We start from the raw sequence: 21,733 nt of genomic DNA on the forward strand, positions 1-21,733 counted from the left end.
GTCCCTATAGGTCACGTGACCCTCTCGGCCAATCGGAAACTTTCCTGTTTGTCACGTGACTACTGTCAACTCATCAAAACGACCATGGTCGGCCATTGTTTTTAGTTTGATAGTCGTAAATCTTGTTATTTATGTGTTTTGTATTGCCAACATTTTACTGCAGAAAAACTGGTTGTTATATGTTCAAGATTTAACCATGACTTTATAAATAAGGGTAACTTTTTGGAGTTTATAAAGAAAGTTCAATATTAATATAATTAATTCGATATAATTTCTATGTTTTGCAGATATGTTCGTGTAAAGTGTCCTTTGGAGTTATAAAGAAAGTTCTATATTAATATAATTAATTCGATATAATTTCTATGTTTTGCAGATATGTTCGGATATAAAACGACCTCATTAATTCGGATATAAAACGACTCATTAATTGGTAAGATAATAGAAATCAGAACCGTTCCGAACTGAGGTCGCTATTAGCCGCATGTACAGAGTTTGTCAGGAATTTTCGGGGATTTATCGGTACTGCCTCGGCTCTGCTCGGCTCTGTCCCCACTCTTTCTCTCCGCCTCGGTTGATCACCCCATTAAATCTAACACGTGAGGAGCTCGTGTACTTCAACATTATTGTTTATTTAAAAACAGCTGTTTTACTTGCTCCAGTGTTTAGATTACTCAAAAGTACGAATAAATGTATGTCATATTTAGTGTTTTAAAGTTCTGAAGCATAAACTATAATTATTAGGGAGCATTAGTCATAAGCGTATAACTATAATAAATATATCATTTTTTGGAGTTCTAGTGGTTATCAGAGGTAAATCAGTTTCTTAACTTACTCGTTCTGTAGTTTTATGTTTCCAGTGCCAAACCCACTAGTTCCAACATCATGTACGGTCAACATTATGCGTGTAGTTAAATAATGGTTACTTTGGTATTATTCGAGGACCATTCTGTTCCGTACTATTTCTTATTAAGTTATATAAGCAGGTAAACATATGCGTACCTATTATAAATACAAAAGTTAAAGTTAAGCTCAGCACTTAATCTGAGCTTGAATTTAGGTAGTACTAACTCGGGATAATTTTCCTTCTTCCGCCAGAAGTGCGGGATGGCGCTGGAAGCACGCGCTGATAGCCAGGAGCATTTCCAATCGTTACTTTCCCGACCTCAGATCACGTTAGATAATCTGCCTAGTGATCTGAGGTCGGGAAAGTAACAATCAGAAAAGCCCCTGACAATCAATGCCGGTTTTGGTGGCTCCGCACTGAAAAACATGAAAAAAATGAAAAAACATCCCTCGAGATAGTACCTAAATTCAAGCTCAGATTAGGTGAGCGCTTGTATAGGTTAACTTTAACTTTGGTACTGCTAGTATCACACCTATGATAACCTAATCTAAAACCTACTTACATAGTGTAATAGTAGAAAGAGACAGTATGGCCTCCGTATATTGCCAAAGTGCCATTATTTGTGTAGTTAAATAATGTAACAAGTGTTTTCGTCCAGTAATTTATATTAAATTTGCAGAAAATAACGAACTTTAAGTACGCAAGCGGCCTTATTCTCATTCGTGTCTTCTATTCCATTTTAGAAACTGAGTAGTCATGGCCAAATCGGCTAAATACTACAAAAACTTATAAGGCAGTGCATGCAATAAGTCTTTTTATTTGTATTCATGTAAAATATTTATATCCATATCTTCAATTTATATCCATATCTTCAATTTATATCCATATCTTCAACAGCTTTTCTTTGGGTCTAGTGATCTATGCTTGGAAATTCTATTTTAAAATGCATATCACTCCTAGTGGAATTATACAAAAAATGTTCTATTTTTCTTTCTCTTGAAAAGTCACACTAAAGGGACTAACCACGGTATCCTAAAGCACATTTCACCGCCTTAACGTATATAGTCAGTTCTAATTATAATAAATAAAGCAAATTTAAATCACTTCTGAGGTCTGGTTCAATAATTTTATAATGAACGACTGTCGATTTAAACATAAGTGTATGAGTATTAATAATGGCTTGGTAAAGTAACAGTCTGGCCATATAAACAAAACTGTTCTATAACTTCTTATAGATTAACGGAGAGGTAAAACTATTTAAATGTGGCTTCACTACTTATAGCACTTTTAAAACAGACTGTGTCGAGTTTTCCTATAAGCTAAGGAGGGGTTTCTTTGTAGGCCCATGGGACGTGAGGGTTTAATTTATTTATATACTCTAAGGTCAAAATTAGGAAACAATTAACATGAACATTATTAGGTATAATATACACAGTATAGCTATGTTACCGTTTTTGTAAAAACGAAGTTGTTTTAATGATGCTTTTATAAGTTATAATAATTTCAAGCAGTGAAAAAAAAATTATGAAATCTCAGTATTTCCGATAATTTAATGTGAAAAAGAATTAGTCCCACCTTAAAAGCAAAATATATTTCGAGATATTCGTAAAAGCCCCGAATTAGTAATTTTTAACGGCATCAAATGTGTAATAAGATACAAAGGTTAATACAAGTATTGCATTTTGACATTTGAATTGCACTATTTTCTTTTTTCAGATAAACGTAGATTGTAAACTTAGGTTGTACAGCAGACTCTCTCAAGCATATGGTTTAAAATTAAATATTCAGATTATTATGTACGTAGTATTTCGTTTTCAATTATTAAGAATGATTAAAAAAAACTTAGCCTGTATTGACAGGCAGGCTGCTTGTAGACTCGAGTTAAATTTATTATCAGCAATACCGCCAGATTCTGTGCAGCGTCTAAAATCTGACACGTCAAGACTCAACTCGTGGAACCTAGAGTCCACGTCCGCCTGAAAGGATCCAAAAATGTCGGCGACGAAGACCTATAAAAACGGAAACCCAAGTCGTATTCGAGGTGTTTCTGATGTTGAAACAAGCAAGGTGAAACAAGATTTTGAACGTCTTTGTCACCGACTTTTTATGTATTCCTTCAGACACGTGGACTCCAAATTCCAGGAGTAAAGCAAGAATAGTCTGAAACAGTGTCACACTCCAGTCGCTGTCGTAAGGGAGAACGTGACAACAATTTTAAACAATAGGTGACCGGTCCCAACTTAACGGAAGACAATTAATTGTCCAAGAACACTTTTTATTCCGAGGGTTTTTTTTTGGGGGGGGGGAGGGGGTCGAGAGTACGATCACGCTCCAGGTCCTAGGAAGACGCATGTCCATGTCCAGCTGAGGTTAAAAAAATCACTGACACAACCTTTAAACATAAATAGGGCCTTGAAATGCTATAAATGGGATAATCAGCGTAAATGCTTGTCATAAAATTATCAGGCTTCTCTCCAATAATGAAAAACAATAAGGATGGAATATTTTGGAATTAGAATAGTTAGTTTTGAACAATTTTCTGTAGTTACTTGAAAGTCTACCAAATAAATATGTTTCATAATTTAAAGATTTAAATAATCAGTAGGATCATTCGATACTATTGTATTGTGCTTTACCTTCGTTTAGCATTGCTTAAGTTTCAATTAAAATGTTTGAAGTTATTAATAATGTACTTGGTTATAAAGTTTTAAATCATATTATTAACATAACTGCAACATATAATTATGTGATGTATACTCGAGGTCTCTGGCTTTATTTACGTTCAAAAGTATAGGTATTTCATTGTACTTTAGAACTTTAAGTCTTATTCAGAAATAAGATTTGAACCATAATGGTTTCTGGTAATGGTTTTGAGATTATTAAACCCAATCATTTAGTTATCAGTAAAGTTAGTACTAATATACTTACATCATTAAAAGTTGAAAGTGAACGTTCTTAAAGTTCTTCTTGAGCTGGAACCGTAAACGATGTAGGATATGTGATTTTTCGTAGCGGTTAATGCTAGTTCTGGGTAGAGAAACTTCCGCAACTAAGTTGTCCATGTTGCAGGCGTCTTCGCTAGCCGCAGCTCGCAGGATGGCAGGCAAGAAGGGTGTGGCGGTCGCCCTGCAGGCAGAGATCAACACCGAGGAGGAGTGGCTGAAACTTCTGGAGCGAGAGGGTCTTGTCGGTACGCTCAGTGTAGATTTGTCATGATTTTATTATTATGAGCATGTTAATGTTGATGGGAATAAAATAAACAAACCGTTTCATAATTCGCAACATTAAAAATTATTATTGATTTAAAGGAAAATATTGTGTGACGAAATAAATGTTGAAGAATGTAGGAAGCTTCTTGAGTTGGCGTGCAGTTATGTAGGAAGTTAAAATTTATAGTTGAATAATAAAGAAGAATAAATTGTGAATTCAAAATTGCGATTGGAAGTGTTTAAAGGAAGGTTATGTGTTAGTTGAACTGAAGTCCTGTAGAGGTAATCAAAATGAGAGCATTAAATTATTGCCGTGAGTCCGTTATGATGTTAGAAATATATAGTTCAAATATTTATTACAGTTTAGTTTATTTTATGATATAAATAATATTAAAGCCCAAAATAAAAGTTATGTAGATTTTTTTAATTAGTTTCTTGATAAAATTTTGTTGTGTGCCTCTTTATAGTGGTAAAACATACAATTATTACTTGAAGCCTATTGAACGTTCTGTAGGGCTGAAATATTAATTTAACGTGGAATTAAAGTTTTGAGTCATATCAAAATTCTAGTTCATAACACATGCTACATTCTACGCAGAACAATTGTGGATCAAATCTCTTCTCAATATTCTGACAGTGCCATATCCACTGCCATTGATACTTTCTAGCCGGTTAACATGACATTAAAATCATTACTTATAAGAAAATAGTTTTCAAACTATCACTGAATATGTCACATTGATTTACATTTTGTAGGCTATTAAGGAAATACAAACGCAACTAAGATAGGTTACATCTCTTTATTGAATCAAATATTCTAAAATATTTTACTCGTAAATTATATACTGGAGATAGTAGGCTTGAAATAGTATTCTGCACAATTTAAAAATTAATGCACATGGTACGTGTGCAATAATGCGCTGGATTTATATGGAAGGTTTAGTTGGGGGGGGGGGGGGAGACAACTGATAAAACAATAATGAAAGATTATTGTGAATGTTTAGTTTACCTCCAGCTCATCACCTTCCTCGTGGTGCAGCGTCTGGAATTTGACGCTGTCATATACTTGACTCCTCCTGGAATCTGGAGTCATGTTCTTCTGAAGGGATCTTCCGAGAGAAAATAAGTCGGCGACGAAGAAGCATAAAATGAACCCTTTGCATCGTTTCGACATCAGAGACATCTAGACTAAAAATATGGTGTAATCTGGTGAAAAAGGTATGTATTCTCACTTTCTCATTAGGTGCACAATATCAGGAGTCAAGTCTATTACAGCGTAAGATTCCGGACGCTATAGTAAGGGGAAGGTGGCCCGGAGCTAAACTCAACATTTACGTTGAATCAACCCTTCCAACTATAGCTACGTTATGTGGATGAAAGAGTATTGTTGAAAACCCCTAACAGTTTGATGGCCAATATAAATCAGCTATGAAGTGTTTGCACTGCACGGATTAAACTGGAAGTATTTTTTTTGTAAGACTTATGTAATTATTAAGTAAAATAAAATTCATAGAATAGATGTACAGATAGTTGCTGGAAAGGAAGTCTCGTATTGCAATTCGAGACAAACATCCTCCGGATGTAAGTAGATACGCACATCCGCCCAGACGCCGATGGTGAACAAACAGGAAATGCTTATTTGTAAAAACCGTGCGACAATGTAAGGGACAAGCCATGCTGATATGGAAAATTGTTACTCACCAATTATGATGGAGAGATTTGGCAGAGGCGTGGTCAATGAGCTGGCGGGAGAAGAACATCAAAACTGAAGAACAAGGAGGAGAGGTGGAAGTGGAGGCCGGGAATTCGAAAAGTGAAGTTCGGGAGTGTTTGTGTTCGTGTGCGGAAAATATCTCTAGGCGTAATAAGTGTGATGTGAAATAAAATGTAAGTAATTTTAAGAACTTAGTATATTTTAGGGTTCATTAATCATTTTCAATTCCATATCTATTTAAATGTTCACAATTTCGAAAATGTAAATTTATGTAAATGTTTAGCTATTTTAAAGAAAGTTTCTCATGTTAGTCCATGAACTCATTATTATTGCAACACTACAAAATTACTAGTAAATGTTATAATGAATTAAATTTAAAATAAATTGTAATGAATAATTTAATATCAAACATGTTTTCAAAGTATTAAGGTATTAAGGTTTGTGCTTAATATGTCGATTGACGCAATCAATTAATCAATTTAATGAAATGTTGTCACAAATAAATGTGTTGGTTCATTTGAGGGTATTTGTACTGCCAATCTAACCTATTATTAAATCCTCTCACAGCAACCCTTGCTCAAAATATGTCACAACCTTAATCTTAAACTAAAACCAACCCTACAAAACCTTACATGGTGGAGGCGCTACTAAAACTCGATTGGCATTCAAATTCCTCACATGGGCGAGCACATAGTTTCATAGGCTAGGTATAAATTAGAACTAAATAATATTTATAAGAAAGTATTTAACTAAAATAGCCTACTTCAGTGACAAACCACTCATTTACCTAAAAGATAAATTAAATTTCCAATAACTCAAAAATATTTTCAAACCCGTAATTAGAGTAACGCCAAGTAAACTAACGAGGTACGTCAATGGACATGTATAATTAAATGGAAACCATACTACATGAAGATTTAATACCATTAGACACATATAGGACTTCCAAAAGTGACATAATAAAAATATTAAATGAAAATGGAATTCTATCTAGAGACACAGACACTGTAGCAGACCTCAGACCTATCCTAGCGGCACTTAAGAACTTAACACGTATAAGCGCAAGTCACCCTAATATTAAAACCATATTTAATTATTTAACTACACGAAAAACTCACCTAAGTGAAGAGGACAGGGAAAACTATAAGGATCTAGCTACAATCGAGGATTTTCTAGTGCAGAGAACAAATTTATACGACATAGTACATAACCCTGAGGCGGACATCAAGACACAAGCACCCCCAACCTTAGCACAACATTACGAGCCACTCACACTACCTGACAGAACGAACACAGCAACCATGGGGGAAAACATACCGCTAATATCAGCTGGGACTTACACAGGTCTCCAGAGCGAAAATCCACAAGATTTTTTAGACAAATTCTTAGTTGCAGCAACTTCAAACAGATGGACAGATAACACTAAAGTTAATTTATTCCCAGCGCATTTATCAGGCACAGCACTAACTTGGTTCAAAACACTACAGGCAAAAAACAACGAGGGGAAGCCATACAATGGGATCAACTTGCTAAAAGTTTCATAGAGGCTTTCACTCCATTAGCACAAACCCAGAGTCTACAAATGATTTTAGAACACAAAATACAGGGAGAGAAACGAGCCAACACTAAACTATTTTTTAGATATATTAACAACATGCCGAAGATATGACCCTACAATACAGGACAAGCAAATTATACATTTTATCATACAGGGACTAAAACCAGAAATCTGTGAACGAGTTATAGGACTGAAAAACGACACCTTAAGTGATCTAGAGACTAATTTAAAAATTACAGAACAGCTAGTTCTAACACAAATGAAAAACAAAGAAAGATACAATAGGGTTGCAGCAAACAGACCCTATAGTACACCCTTATATGAACAAAACATCATCCATAAACTACAAGCAGAAGTTAACACCCTAACCAATTTAGTAGCTACCCTAACTACAAACCAAATTTCAAATCATAACCACAGGTACGAAAGGTCTCCATCCCCGTATGAAAACTCAAAATATAAGCCAAGATATGATAGAACACCTAGTCCTCACCAGAATAGACATATGGAAAGCCCAAACTACCCCAAACAAACCCAAAGGCCACCTATGATTAAACACGTTACTTTCAGTGATAGGAGAAGACAAAACCATTCCCAAATACAACCTGCTAGACAAAATAGGTATTGCACTATTTGCCGTAAAGACAACCATAATACTGAACAATGTTGGTTCAAGCAACGTTCATTAACTTCTCAACCCCAAAGTAACCGCTTAGCACCTAAAACCAACAATACACAAGAGCTGTTCTGCAGGTACTGCAAGCGAACAAACCACAATATCGAATCATGTTACAAGTCTAATTATTATAAACAGAATCAACAAAAAAACGGGAAATAGGGGGAGGTTATACTAACCCTTACCGAACTTCCCCCTTACTAAAAGCGAAAACAAATAACACTATAGATTTTAACCAAAGGAATCGACAAACTTACAAATGTATAAAGTCTATGACATTTACTCCAACTAACCCCAAAGTAATACCACTATCAACCCCTGGAAAGACCAGTTCAGAAGTGATATTTAAAGCCATAGATTATAATCAAGAATTCCCACCCTTAAAGAAGATGGAAGAAATTGAACAACCTATTATGCAAAAGCCTATACACACCATAAAACTTCAATCTGTCTTCAATCCAACACCAACCCTAAGCGAACCAAACCCCTCGGGGACAACAAATATAAATAAACCCAGCTTTACAAGAAACCTTGCAGTCTCAGAAAATTTCACACGACAGATAAAACCTAGTGTATTAAAGGGGGTAGCGCACGTAAAACAGGACCCAGATTGTAGTATGGGGGAGGTAAACACACATACTGGATTGGAAGAAACCATTGAGATAGACACTATAACAGATTTTAAATCACATAGAGCAACAGAAGAAACAGAATATGATAGATTGTACTAACTTGCAAGAAATAACGCAAGACAGGATACACAGACCGAGGAAAAATAAAACATTATTATTAGAGGATATTTATGAACTCATATTTAATTGCGAAAATAAAACCAAGAAGAAGATACCTGTCCTAACAATAGACGTAGCCTTGACCACAAACCCTCGACATCCAGTACCCTGCATTATAGATACAGGATGTAACATAAACATTATTAGAGCAGACCTAGTTTGTGAAACAAAATTAAATACTAGCAACATACCCTCGTTGATATCGGCTAACGGTATACCATTAACAGTTTTGGGTTCAACAAAGATCGCCATAAAAATTGGCAAAGTAATACTTGAAGACACGTTTTATGTGACACCTGATCTAAACAGCCCTATATTGGTAGGAAACATATTCCTATTTCAGAACTGCGTGGAGTTAAACTATAAAAATTTAATGTTTTCAAAGTATTAAGGTATTAAGGTTTGTGCTTAATATGTCGATTGACGCAATCAATTAATCAATTTAATGAAATGTTGTCACAAATAAATGTGTTGGTTCATTTGAGGGTATTTGTACTGCCAATCTAACCTATTATTAAATCCTCTCACAGCAACCCTTGCTCATAGTATGTCACAAGCTTAATCTTAAACTAAAACCAACCCTACAAAACCTTACATTTTTCATTCTTTGGTCGAACGAGTTTTTTTTTCTTTTTATGTCAACATGGCTGAAATACCTTTTGTGCAACACAATTAAATAGCTCCATCAGTGGTGGAGGAGATACCGATTGTTTCCTTTTGATACTTGACCTGTATTTGTTATATCATCATCGAGATCTTAGACCATCGTTATTATCAATATGAATAGAAGCTTAAATTAAATGCAACGTTTATTATTGCTGTTACTTATCTATGTCTGACACAAATGTAGTAGTACTGCACCACAAGACCAACTATAATTCGTAGGAAGTAGTTTAGTGATGAACAAAATGCCTAACTATCAAAGCATGACGTGATTATTAACAACTTTCTGTGGTTGAAAGTTACAGTAAAACTAAAACCTGCCCGAGATCTAGAGTCTGACCTCTTCTTCCCTAATGTCTATTGCAATATGGTTATTTAGATGTTAGTTGTAAAACTACATTTTTCAAGGTTAGGCAATTACACTAATATAATATAGCGCTACCTAACATTAAATGCCTTTTTGCAGTGGTGGACGTGTACTCCGACTGGTGCGGGCCTTGCGTGGGGATGGTGGGCAACTTGAAGAAACTGAAACTGGAAATTGGCAGTGACTATCTCCACTTGGCAATCGTAAGAGTCTGGCTCAACTATTAAAGTTAGTAACTCTAGTTAACAAAGTCTTACATCTGCGTGTCTCCCCTTTCTTGATACTAAAGAACTAGAACTTGATATATAAGGCGTTTTTTGAGCGTAAGAGGCTTGTGGACTATGTTGAATCATATCAAGTTAAAGAGATTGACAATACCAATCATGACACTCACGACAGAGGACCAAGGAAGTGCTGACATCTATTAGAAAACGACAGAACAACTTGCGCGAAGCGCAGTTTTCATAAAAAGGTTTGCACAATATTACGGTAGACAACAGAATAAAAAAGAACAATATAATGATGCGTAATATTACGTCAAATCAATTAAGGGGTTTAACATACGACCATTTTGACCATCGTTAAGAAAATAGCAACCATCTTATGTTTTTCTTATCTGTATATAAATTTGACTGTTCATAACAATGTAATTTAATTAAATATATACAATGCTGAATTAGTTGGCCACCATCCAGGAAATTGGACAACCACAACCCATGTACAGTGTGTCATAGGAAGAGGTTTACACGTTTAAGCTTCCATAACATGCTCATTTACTGGTCAATCATTTTGAAACTCAGCATGTCAATAAAAAGATTAAGAATGGTTTGTAAAATCTTGAACTCTTTTGATGTTCACAGGAGCGGAATGGTGAGTGTTATCTAAGAGGAGCTCTTGCGAATAAACTACAGTTGTTTTTAAGAGTGTATGAGTCATCTGTTCACTGTAGAAGGGTTTCAGATTTAATAAATTGGTTTTTAGATCAAATTTTCATTGGTATTTAGCTAATAAAGGTTTTAATTAAATTACATGAGTAGCAACATTTTCCTTTCACCCACCATTCTGCTTCTGCAAACACTAGAGGGTTGTAAATTTTACACTCCATTTTTGATATTCTAATTGAAAATATGTGAAGTTTCAAAATGATCAACCAATAAATGAGAATGTAATGTAAGCACTTAACGTGGAACACATTGTTGGTATCAGCGACTCAGTTATTTGAACTGTTGCTACTCGACCTTTTACAGGCTATAATTATTTAAATCACAGCTACTTGCAGTTTTCTTTTTAATTCTAGAGGTAATTTAATGGCAAAATACAATAGATTCAAGCAATAATCAAATTGTAAATTATTTAAACTTAAGATTAAGATTAGTACTTATGGTAAAATGGTACTATATAAATCTTTTTGCCCTTTGTTTTTTAATATTCTGGGCTTCAATAAAAATAAAACTTTCCCTGTTGCACTACTCTTGGCACTTAAATTCTGACTAATAAACTAGAAAAAGATCTATATTTTTCATAAATAAATATATTTTATAAATATCCGTTATTTTCTAGGCGAAGTCAGATGGCATTGAAGCGCTGAAGAGGTTTCGAAACAAAAGTGAACCAACCTGGATGTTTATTGCAGTACGTAGTGAGTTTTTTTAATTTTCAGAATATTTTTATACCTATCTAGTAATCAATTAAGTAGCCTATTAGCTTCTTACACCACATTCTTGTAATTTAATGCTTTTTAGTAGCCTAATATTCACTTAATTATGGTTAGTTGGTGTTAGCTTGTTGTATTATCATCGATTAATTAGGATTTTAAATTGGTATTTATAATAATTTTATTTATTTTCCACTTAAAATAGAGATACATTTGTAAATTTTTTTGTTTGATGGCAGTATAATTTTTATGGACATAACACGAGCTCCCACAACTTCTCTTTTGTGGTATGTCCTATTTTTTTAACTGTATTTAGATGTTATCAATTTTAAAAAGAAATCAATTGTATTTTAGATGGAAATGAGCATGTTTATGGAATGTGCTTAGTGAACCATCTGCTTAGCTTTAGAATCATCTACAATATTGTTATTTAACCCCCAAACATCTTGTACAAAAGTAAAATATACTAATGAACATTTGTTACTCCTTTAGTGATGACTAAATTTAGTATCACTTGGTACTTTAGGGTATGGTTTGTTACTCATCTGGATGTTACAGGGTGGCCAAATGGTTAACCTGATGTTCGGGGCAAACGCTCCTCGGCTCATGCGGATGATCACACAAGAGTTGGAGAAAGAGACAAAAGTGCTGGCTGGACAACGGGAAAGACAGGCGGTAAGTCGTGGTTTTTCACTATTATCGGAAAATTTGTTTCTTAGAGGAAAATTTGAAAAAAAAAAACTCAAACAATTTATGCTTTTGAAGTATTTGATCTGATATGGTACAGATTTCAGCATAGCTACCTTCACAGTGGTGCTCTATGACAATGACATGATTTTTGTTACAAGTATTTACCATACAGCTTAATTAAAAAAAAAAACAAATACAAGTGAATGAAAGACTCTGAGTTAACATATCTAACTTCAAAATTAGATAATGTCTATGTGTATGGCTAGAAACATATCTAACTTCAAAATTAGATAACGTCTGTGTGTATGGCTAGAAAATTACCACTAAATGTATGTGTGTGAGTTTATTTGTTTAAAGAAATATAATCATAACTACAGTAAAATAATCTTTTTTTTGGAATTCTGAATTCTTAAATTTTTTTTATTAGAATGTTTTATCCGTTTAAAAACAGTTTTTTAGGAAATATTTGCATGTTGAAAAATACGGTGTGTGGGCCATAAGTCAGTTGTCAAAAATGCATTTGGTGCAATAATATACCAAACAAGCGAAAATACAAATACATTTATTTTACTATGTAGTTACAAATACAATTATTTTATTAATACAGGAAAACATGTTGTATTCAATGAACCTACAAAAGATGCTCAAAGTGGTCTCCATGCTGTTCTAAGCAAAGATTGCATCTTTTTAACACAGATTTACAAATTCTGTCGCAAATGTTCCTGGACTGTAAGTTTTCAAATTCTGATTGGATTCGTTCCTTCAAATGCTCAACATTACGAATCTTGACTGAATAAACCTCATTTTTTAGTATACCCCAGACTGAAAAATCCATCGGTGTTATATCTGGGGACTTGTATCTCACAAACATCACTATAATTATGATCATGTTTCCACCATGTTTGCAAAACAAACACACGCTGTTCTGTTGTTAATTTCCTATTCATACTTTCTCAGATATCGACAATAAACAAACATAACCTCAAACTGCTAGTGTTTGACTTAGTCAAGTTCACAACTACTACGCTAGGAAAAACAAAGTCTAAGGATTGCTAGTGACAACTGACTTATGGCCCACCCTGTATTAATGTTTTCTTTTTCTAAAGCACTATAAAATGTATATAAGGCGTATTACAAACAATATATATTTAAGTAATCCAACATCTTTCATGTTTATAAAACCAAGATGGTGATATGAGGTTAAGTTTTAATCGATATTCCCTCAGATACCATTCTCTGAACTGACGCAAGAGGAGAAAAATAGGATGGAAGAAATCAAACGCAAAGAGGAAGCTGAGAAGGAGAGGGAAGCGAGAGAACTGGGTGAGCAATTTTGAGTGGTCAAAGATAATTTAGTAATCAATGATAGCAATGTTTGAATTGTTCTTTGAACTTAACTTTTGATAAGTAGTGTCTAAAGACAATCCAAAAACAGGTGCTTACAGAGATCCACTTGACTACGAAAAGGCAACAGAATTCACTAGCACTTTGTCCTCACCAGTAGTGTTTTTTTTTGTTCTCTTAGAACAAGAAGCCCAGAAATTGCACTTACTCCTAAAGGAGCCTTTGCGATACATCCAGAGTGATATGGTATTCTGGATAGTTAAGGTGGGGGGTAGGGGCTGCCTCCTTTTAAGATACATTAGGAAAGACTTTTGGCACTAATCTCAATCATGTCACCTTGGAAGAAGGGGAAGCCAGCTCTGTACCAGCCTGTCCAATTAAAGCAGGCATTGGGTGGGGGGGTACGTTCTTATGTCAAGGCTAGCAACAGCCTTTAATGCTTAGGGAGCCCCACCAACTCTAAGAATCATCTCCCGTAGTAGACTAGACCTATCTATCTACCCTTGCACCCCAATATCTCGAAATTTGTGGTTAGTAATGTGCCAATCCTGGACATCCACAAGGTAGCCAGATTTAAGTGACACATCGGTTTTTTATGTACCCAGTGTGGGTTCAACTGGAAGGTGTAAACCCAGCCAGAAGTGAACCTTACTGGAGCCAATACTGGTTACTAGGTCTAGCCCTTGGATTGCAATGTGAACAATGGTCTCATGGCTGGTGTTCACTTTCGTTGTAAAAAGATAAATGTAATAGTATACAATCTTTGCACTACAATCATTTAAATCCTCCACACTTTCAAAATCAAGATATAACATTTAGTTTAACCCATTTGTGGTTTACCCAGTATTATCCATAAAGTTACTGAATTATTATTTCTTTAGTCTATATCTGTTTATAAGAGTTAGTGCCCATAAAATATGCCACTATTGCAAAAAGAGGTTTTACAACTTCGTGTGAAAATGTGTTAATTTGTATTGTATTACACTTATTGTAATTAAATTTCACATATATATATGCTATACTTATTCTTATATACTTCAAACTATCTGCCTTACTTAAACGATAAGAGTATGCAGCTTCAAACAAGTGTCTACTACGTTTTTAAATACTTCAAGGAAGTCTAAGTTATTAGCTATTAGTTTTAATGCTATAGTACATAATGGAAATTACAAGAAATTTCAAATGCACAGTATTTGAGGGAAAAAAATGTTGAACCAAAACGTTATCCTATAGCATAAGCGGGTCTTTAGTTGGGAAAATTGAAATTATAAATAAACTCATATGGATTTTCTGGAAAATAGTTATTTCCACAAAAGGTATATCTTCATTGCATTTATTGAAACTTTAAAACCTACCACTTAAATCTTGATATATTGAGCTATTTTAATAAGAAAAATAATGATTTTTAATAGACAGAATTTCGTATTTGAACACTGGTAACTGGTGTTTTGTACTGTGCCAGCTGACGCTCTGGAAGAACTGAAGATAAGGAACCTGACAAGGTTCGCCAAACTCCTGATGGACAAGACCGTGATGGTGTACTTCCCACATATGATCGACGAGAATAACACATGCAGTGCCGCCTTCAAAATGTTAGCCCAATATGACCAGGTGACGATGGCTGTGCATGACCAAATGGAGGTGCAGATCACGAAGGAGAAAATTCCTGAGGTGAGCTCGAAACGTAAATCAAACAATAATTTGTGAATCATCAGAGTATTGATGTTTTTAAACTTGCTTTATGCCTCTAGATTGGAATGCTATAAATATTTTGAGACTGAAATGTTCTTTGCAACTAACAACAGTGATGAGGTACAATTTTTAGCTCAGCCCTATTTTACATGGGTGTCATAAAGGTACACTTTATTAAGCAGCCTACGGTTGTTATTCAGGTGTTTTTTATCGAATAGATTGATTATTTCATCCTAATGAATTCAATATTACAATTTATTTCACTTAACATTTGATTTCAAGATAATAAGTTCCAGATACCCAATGCTGATACTAATCAGAATCTCATACTTTGGAAATGAAAATGAGGGACAACCACAGAACAAGTAAACTTTGAAGCCTCATGGATTAAATCCAGGCTGCCAAACTGTTTGCTAAAAAAAAGGAAGTCACAGTAATTTTTAATTGAAACAATAAACAGCAAGAAAAGTAACTAATTCTTTGAGAACTTGAAAATGGCGATCGATATGAGGAAATTATATGTAATATATTTTTAGATATACGCATGGGTTTAGCTCCTGGTTACTCATGGAGAGAATCTTTTCCTCCATTTCACAAAAGCGATGCTCAACAGATTCCAGGAGTCAAGTCTTCATTCAGTCTGTTTATTGAATTTCTAATCACTCTTCCATGTATTGTTTTCCTAACCTACCCAATCACTAGTGTTAAGAAGTAAAATTACGAAAAGAAATATCATTTATATTACAACACAGTCTAATCTGAAAATACTTGAAATTAGTTAATTTTCTATACAAAAATTAATAAAAAAATAAACTTCTTTGTTTTGATAGTATTCTACACGCATTCTTCCAGACACAATCGCACTCACTTAAAATTAACTTTCAGATATTTCTGCGGCTCATTAGGAATTCAATAGACAAACTGAGAATCAATAAGAAGTCCAGCCTGAGCGTTTCCAGAAGAGCTTACCTCATTTATATTATTTGTTTAACAATATTGTTTGAAACACAATCATAGCCTAGCTTCTCTAACGAAACAGTAGCAACAAAACATGAAGTGGAACGAACAAATTTGTCACTAATTAAATCAAATAAAAGAAAAACGAAATGAAACTGCTATATTCAGACCACAAAACACTGTAGTGGTGCACCACAGAAATTTTGCATATCATAACCATTTAGTACTGTACCCTCAAAGCAGAATATAGATGTTGGGTTATTATGTTTTAGATGTTCTATGACTGTGAAATCAAGTTGTCAGAAAGTTTCAAGGAGGCGCTGGTGGAGAAGCCGTGTCTGGTCAGCCTCCTCATGTACCATGGAATTTCTCCAGACTCTGGCTCCCCACAACCGCTCTATCTGGGTATGGTAGAGGAAAAGCTAGCCTCGTTCGTGTACGGCGTCATGTCACACACGGAACCCCCTGTTGCTCATACGTGAGTTATTGCAGATTTTTGTCACTTTGTTGCTGAAGATAAAAGAGTTTAAATCGTAACCCACTTACACTAATATCAATAAATATTTACAACCCTCTCTCGTATTTCAAAATGATTGTTTAGTCAAATTTAAAATATTTGTGAATGAAATCTAACAATACGTATATGTTTGAAGTTGGTGCACTATGGAATCACCTCACTAAAAAAGCTAAACTTAAGCATAGATTAAGTTCACCTCAATCAGATTTGGTGATATAAGTTTCAATGAGACACAAAGCAATGGACTTAGTTTATTACATTACACATTTTATACCATGACTATAAAGTTGTCCAGTTCGCACTGCATCAAAAAATTGCTAACTCAGTTAAAATGTAGATGTATTTTTAACTCGCTGTAGATAGCCATTCTCAGTGAACAGATGTTAACCAAAACTGAAAACAACAAATAAACAACAGCAAAGAAATAATGAGACAGTCTAAATATAAACTGGTATAATCAAGTGTTTTTGACAACTCTAAATTTAGATATGTTTCTTTCTGTTAATTAAATGTAACTGTGCTGATGAATTATAATTGTCTTATTTTACATTATGCCAATATAAACTGAATTAACTCAATTTATGATTCTATTACAGAATTTCACCACCATTATACTTTACTTATAATGAGTGATAGATGTCTTCCTAATCACTTTCTTTAGAAGACTTTCTAACACCTAAAATGTATATTGTAAATTTCAATACACGGATTACGAACTAGTGTAGAAAGGGGATACGGATTTTACCTTTACTTAATAATCATTTAAAGCCATATTAAGTCTTGTGAAATATTTTCTTTACTGTTACCAGTACTTTTCTTTCTTTATAAGTGTTTAATGATGTGGAAATAATGCACACAGGGTGGCATATAACTTCCAAGAGACCAGAGAGGACGGGGAAGTGTGGCCGGGGGTGTGGACGCCCCTCACTTACCTGTCCAAAGCCTCGGCAGTAAAAGTGTTGTTTCCTCACACCATTGTCACCTTGGACTTCAAGGAGGAGGAGCTGCCTCCGCCAAGAGTATGTAATATGTTATTTCAGCGTTGGTGTCTATGCCATTCAGCGTTTCTATCAATCAATCTTTATTTGCCTTTTTACATATGACATGCATTGACAAAGTCAGTAATATTGTCTAGATACCATGGTCAGAAACAAGTAATAAAACTAAACTATTCAATTTTTAAGATATTACAATTTAAAATTATTCTTTGAATATTAATATCATAATGTAAGACAATATTTTAACAAAGAGAGATTTTAAAATAATTTAACAACAAAAGATTTTATAAAAGTTGAACAGATATTACATTAAAATTATTGTAACTGATTGCGCTTGAATTACTACAATACCAGCACAACAAATTGAAATCTTAGGATAACAGGTTACGATATAAGATTCTATAGATGAAATTTACAGTATTGAATTGCACTGAAAAAAATTGTATACAATGTTTGTGTTTTAAATTTTGCAACAAAGTATTATCACACTTAACATAACTTTTTATCAACATTTTTTTAGTTGAGTTAAATAAATATAAAATACATGAAATTCAATAATTTTCTGTTGAGGTTATTAAATTTACAGTATGCCTTTTCAGAACGTGTTTTTCTTATATGTTCTGAGGGGAAACTTCCCATGAATATGCCACTAGTGAAGACATGAGTATTAGGCCTCATTTTACATCAAAATAAGGATTTGGTGTTACTACCAACTATTATTATTATATCAACTATGTTTACTCTGTATTGGCTTTCACACCATGAATGTTTTTGTTCCAGTACTGTATGATATTTGATGCGAGTCGAGCAAACGAAATAAACGATGTCATTGAAGAATATAATGAGGATATTATGAAAGTTGGGTTCTTTGACAGTATGGATGGCGCAGTTGCGAAGAAGGTTGCTAAAAATTTAAAACAACTTGAAAAACTTGGACCAGAAAAAATAAAGTGAGTACAGATGAGATAGTGTAACTATTTGTATTGTATGTGTTGCTAAACCAGCATTTCCCAAATGAGATATCAGTACACAAGTTACTTTTTCCATATAAGTTCAGAAAATAACTACCCTGAATTGTTATTAAATAAAAAAAGTTATCATGGCATGGTATTGGTCATGGTTCTCACACATGAAAATTAACATTAATTTCCCTGTCCAAAAATAAAGGTTTAAAATTTTATAAAGTTTAACATTATGGTGTAAAACTCAAGGACTTTTCACTACAAGCGAGTTTTAATTTAACTGATCGAGATGCTATATCAGCCGTATTGAATGAGTTGTGTAAGTTTGTTTGACTCATAATGTATGGGTTAAGACTTTTTCATGGACGGCTTCTTTGACATATTTATTTATCATCCATCATCCAAAGACAATCTCAAACTACCTACTAAAACTACTACTTTCTACTTAATATTCTTTGAAATAAAAAAATAAACAATAATAGGTTTAGAACAAACGGATAAAATTCATAAATAAACTGTGATATTTGGATTAACAAAGGGTATGATAACAATTCAACTTGATTGATAACAAAATGTTTTTTTCAATAAATTGAGAAAGGTTGGTGTAATCCTTAGAAATTAATAAACGAATAACGAACTGAAGTGAGGTATGACTTGAATACAAGTTTTGGGTTTTAAGCTTTTAAGCAGAACTAAAATTTAATTGTGAAATTGGAAAGGAATCTAATAGTTATTAAATTTGGAATAATCAATAAAATAACATCATTAGTAAATGAACGAGCTCACAGATGCTGATGATGTGTAGAGTAGCCTCGTAGATGGACCATAATGGATCCAATTCCTCAGATGGTGTTATCAAATATGGTGTAAAGTGAGATGTCTTTTGGATTCTGTGGAGGTGTGATGATAAAAAGGTGAATTGTGATCCACTATGGTGATGTGGTAAATTATAATGTTATGTGGTAATTATAGGTGTGTTGTGGTTCGGGGATTATTTCATTTAGTTCTGAGGTCCCCCACTAGGGCTGCACCACGTAACTTTCATTGTTGCCGTTAAAATAATGGTACCTGACCTTTCACTCCACAGATGGTAAACCAAGCACTCACTTCTTCCATGCCTCAATTTATAGCATTGTAGCTAGTAGTAGTAGCTAGGAAATTTAGTTTTTGTACTATTAATTAGATAACCTGTAAGCAAGAGAGAAACAAAGAGAGACGCGTAGCTATAATACAACCTTACTGAGGTTTAACAACTTTTTCATGGTAATTTTCAATTTGTACAATATCTTGTTAAACACACTCTTTCTCAACCCTTAAGAGAATATTTTACATAGTGTCATGTTTTGAAAAAGGGGAGACAACTAGGTAATAGACTGACAAATAAATCAAATAAAATTTAAATACTAAGAAAGTTTTGTGCTTTGAAAATATGCAAATTGGAGGAACGGTAAATTTTAGGATATAAATTAAATTAACTAATCAGGATCGAAAAGTTATGTATTGATTCTCTATACCAATATATCGAATAATTTTTGTCAGCTTGATCATTAATAATCAGTTAATAAAAAATTTGGTATTAAACAAATAATTATTATTGAAGATGATTTCATGTATGTTATAAATGGGTATTCTTAAATCTGGGTACTCATTCAGTAATTAATACTTTTGGAATTATAAAATGATAAATAGATTAAAAATGCTAATAAAATAGTTTGATAATATCTTAAAAATATCTTGTATTTAAAATGTCAAAATAAATGTGTCCATTACAAGTGAATGTGTCATTGTGATTTGTACATTTTATAAGTGAGAGTAGAGTTGATGTTGAACTTTTCATTGATTTAAGCCAATTTAACCGACTTTTTTATCATTGTTCACCAAAGAGATGTTAACGAATATTTCAAACTGAATGTCTAGTCCAAAGATCACATTAAAATTTTGTAACTTAAATTTTCTGTAGATTTAAGTGTGTATATTTTTATAAATGTCAATAGGACTTTATAAGAAACTGTAGGCCACATTCCAAATTTCAGTTCTAAATAAAAAAAAATGCCAATCACCTATGGTTTATTCGAAACCAATATATGAAATTTGAACTTGATGGTTCTGAGTCGAAAAGTTTTTATGTTTATGGTATTTATATTTTATACATTGAATTATTAAAACAAACTTTAATTTTGCTTTACATTGCTGAATCTATTTGTCTATTTCCAATACCAAAGAATGCACATCTGTTATACTTATTTTCAGACTTAAATGAATAATTGTTTTTTATTTTAAATTTTCCAGACAAACCAAGATGGTAATGGCACTGGCGAAGAGAACAAGCGATCCACTCCTGGCCTTCTCCCAGCTGACCCCTCTCTACATCTCTCCTGACACCAAGATTGGCAGTAAGGAGTGCGACATGTTTTTTCCACCACCAAATGTATTTGAAGATGAAGAGGAGGAGGGAGATGAGGATGTGGATGAGGAGGAGGAGGAGGGAGAGGAAGGTGGTGAAGGAGAGGAAGAAGATGGCGAGGAAGGAGAGGAAGAGGAAGGAGAAGGTGCAGAACAGTTGGCAACTGAAGCAAGCGTTGATGAAAAGTCTCTGGCTAGCCGTGAGGAAGGTTCGGGCCGAGGCAGTGAGCCAGAACCTGTAGCAGAAACTACAGAAGAGAAGGTTGCAGAATAGTGACGATGTTCACTTTGTTTGTATAGTTTGTTACTGAGATCCTAAATGTATAGTTTATTAAATATTTTTGAAACACTTTTGATATTATTTTTCCTATTATCATTGTTTTAAATGTTAGGTCTAGTTTTATACACAACAATATCAAAGTTATCCTCTTTTTAACTTTTGAATAGCTGAAAAAATGTCTGTGTCAATGGAATATTTTTGTTGTCTTTTTCAAACTTTTAAGCAGGTGCTCACTAAACCCAAACATCTTTAACCCGTGATCCCTCTTTTTAGATACAAGGAATTAAATATGAGAATATTGAAGGTAACATTGGAAACAAATAATAAACCACAAACTTAAGCACTAACCAGAGGTCTTCAGCTTTTAGGGAAATATATGATCTACTATTTACGTGTTTTTTGTGTATACATAAA

The 21,733-nt window shown here is 33.7% G+C and overlaps 1 protein-coding gene across 2 annotated transcripts; it reads left to right on the forward strand.

The window, feature by feature from the left end:
* The first annotated feature begins 672 nt into the window (after positions 1–672).
* LOC124372906 lies at positions 673–21,389 on the forward strand. Of its 2 annotated transcripts, XM_046831317.1 has the most exons (11): positions 673–810; positions 3,914–4,034; positions 9,922–10,025; positions 11,383–11,454; positions 12,035–12,151; positions 13,393–13,489; positions 14,973–15,181; positions 16,432–16,637; positions 17,536–17,695; positions 18,455–18,624; positions 20,926–21,389. In XM_046831317.1, the coding sequence occupies exons 2-11, from the start codon at positions 3,941–3,943 to the stop codon at positions 21,311–21,313; spliced, it is 1,617 nt and encodes a 538-aa protein (XP_046687273.1). In that variant the 5' UTR covers positions 673–810; positions 3,914–3,940; the 3' UTR covers positions 21,314–21,389. The 2 variants fall into 2 exon arrangements, with proteins under 2 accessions (XP_046687273.1, XP_046687274.1); XM_046831318.1 differs by lacking the exons at positions 673–810; positions 3,914–4,034 and adding an exon at positions 5,891–5,940.
* Positions 21,390–21,733: the final 344 nt, after the last annotated feature.

Source organism: Homalodisca vitripennis, unplaced genomic scaffold (genome assembly GCF_021130785.1).
Source record: "Homalodisca vitripennis isolate AUS2020 unplaced genomic scaffold, UT_GWSS_2.1 ScUCBcl_4331;HRSCAF=10456, whole genome shotgun sequence".
NCBI lineage: Eukaryota > Metazoa > Arthropoda > Insecta > Hemiptera > Cicadellidae > Homalodisca > Homalodisca vitripennis.

What these genes read in the sequence shown, in the direction of transcription:
- LOC124372906 (XM_046831317.1), top strand. Translation starts at nt 3,941, where the DNA reads ATGGCAGGCAAGAAGGGTGTGGCGGTCGCCCTGCAGGCAGAGATCAAC. An exon ending in GAACCCCCTGTTGCTCATAC is followed by an intron (nt 16,638 to 17,535) that starts GTGAGTTATTGC and finishes TAATGCACACAG; the next exon opens with GGTGGCATATAACTTCCAAG. An exon ending in AGGAGCTGCCTCCGCCAAGA is followed by an intron (nt 17,696 to 18,454) that starts GTATGTAATATG and finishes TTTTTGTTCCAG; the next exon opens with TACTGTATGATATTTGATGC.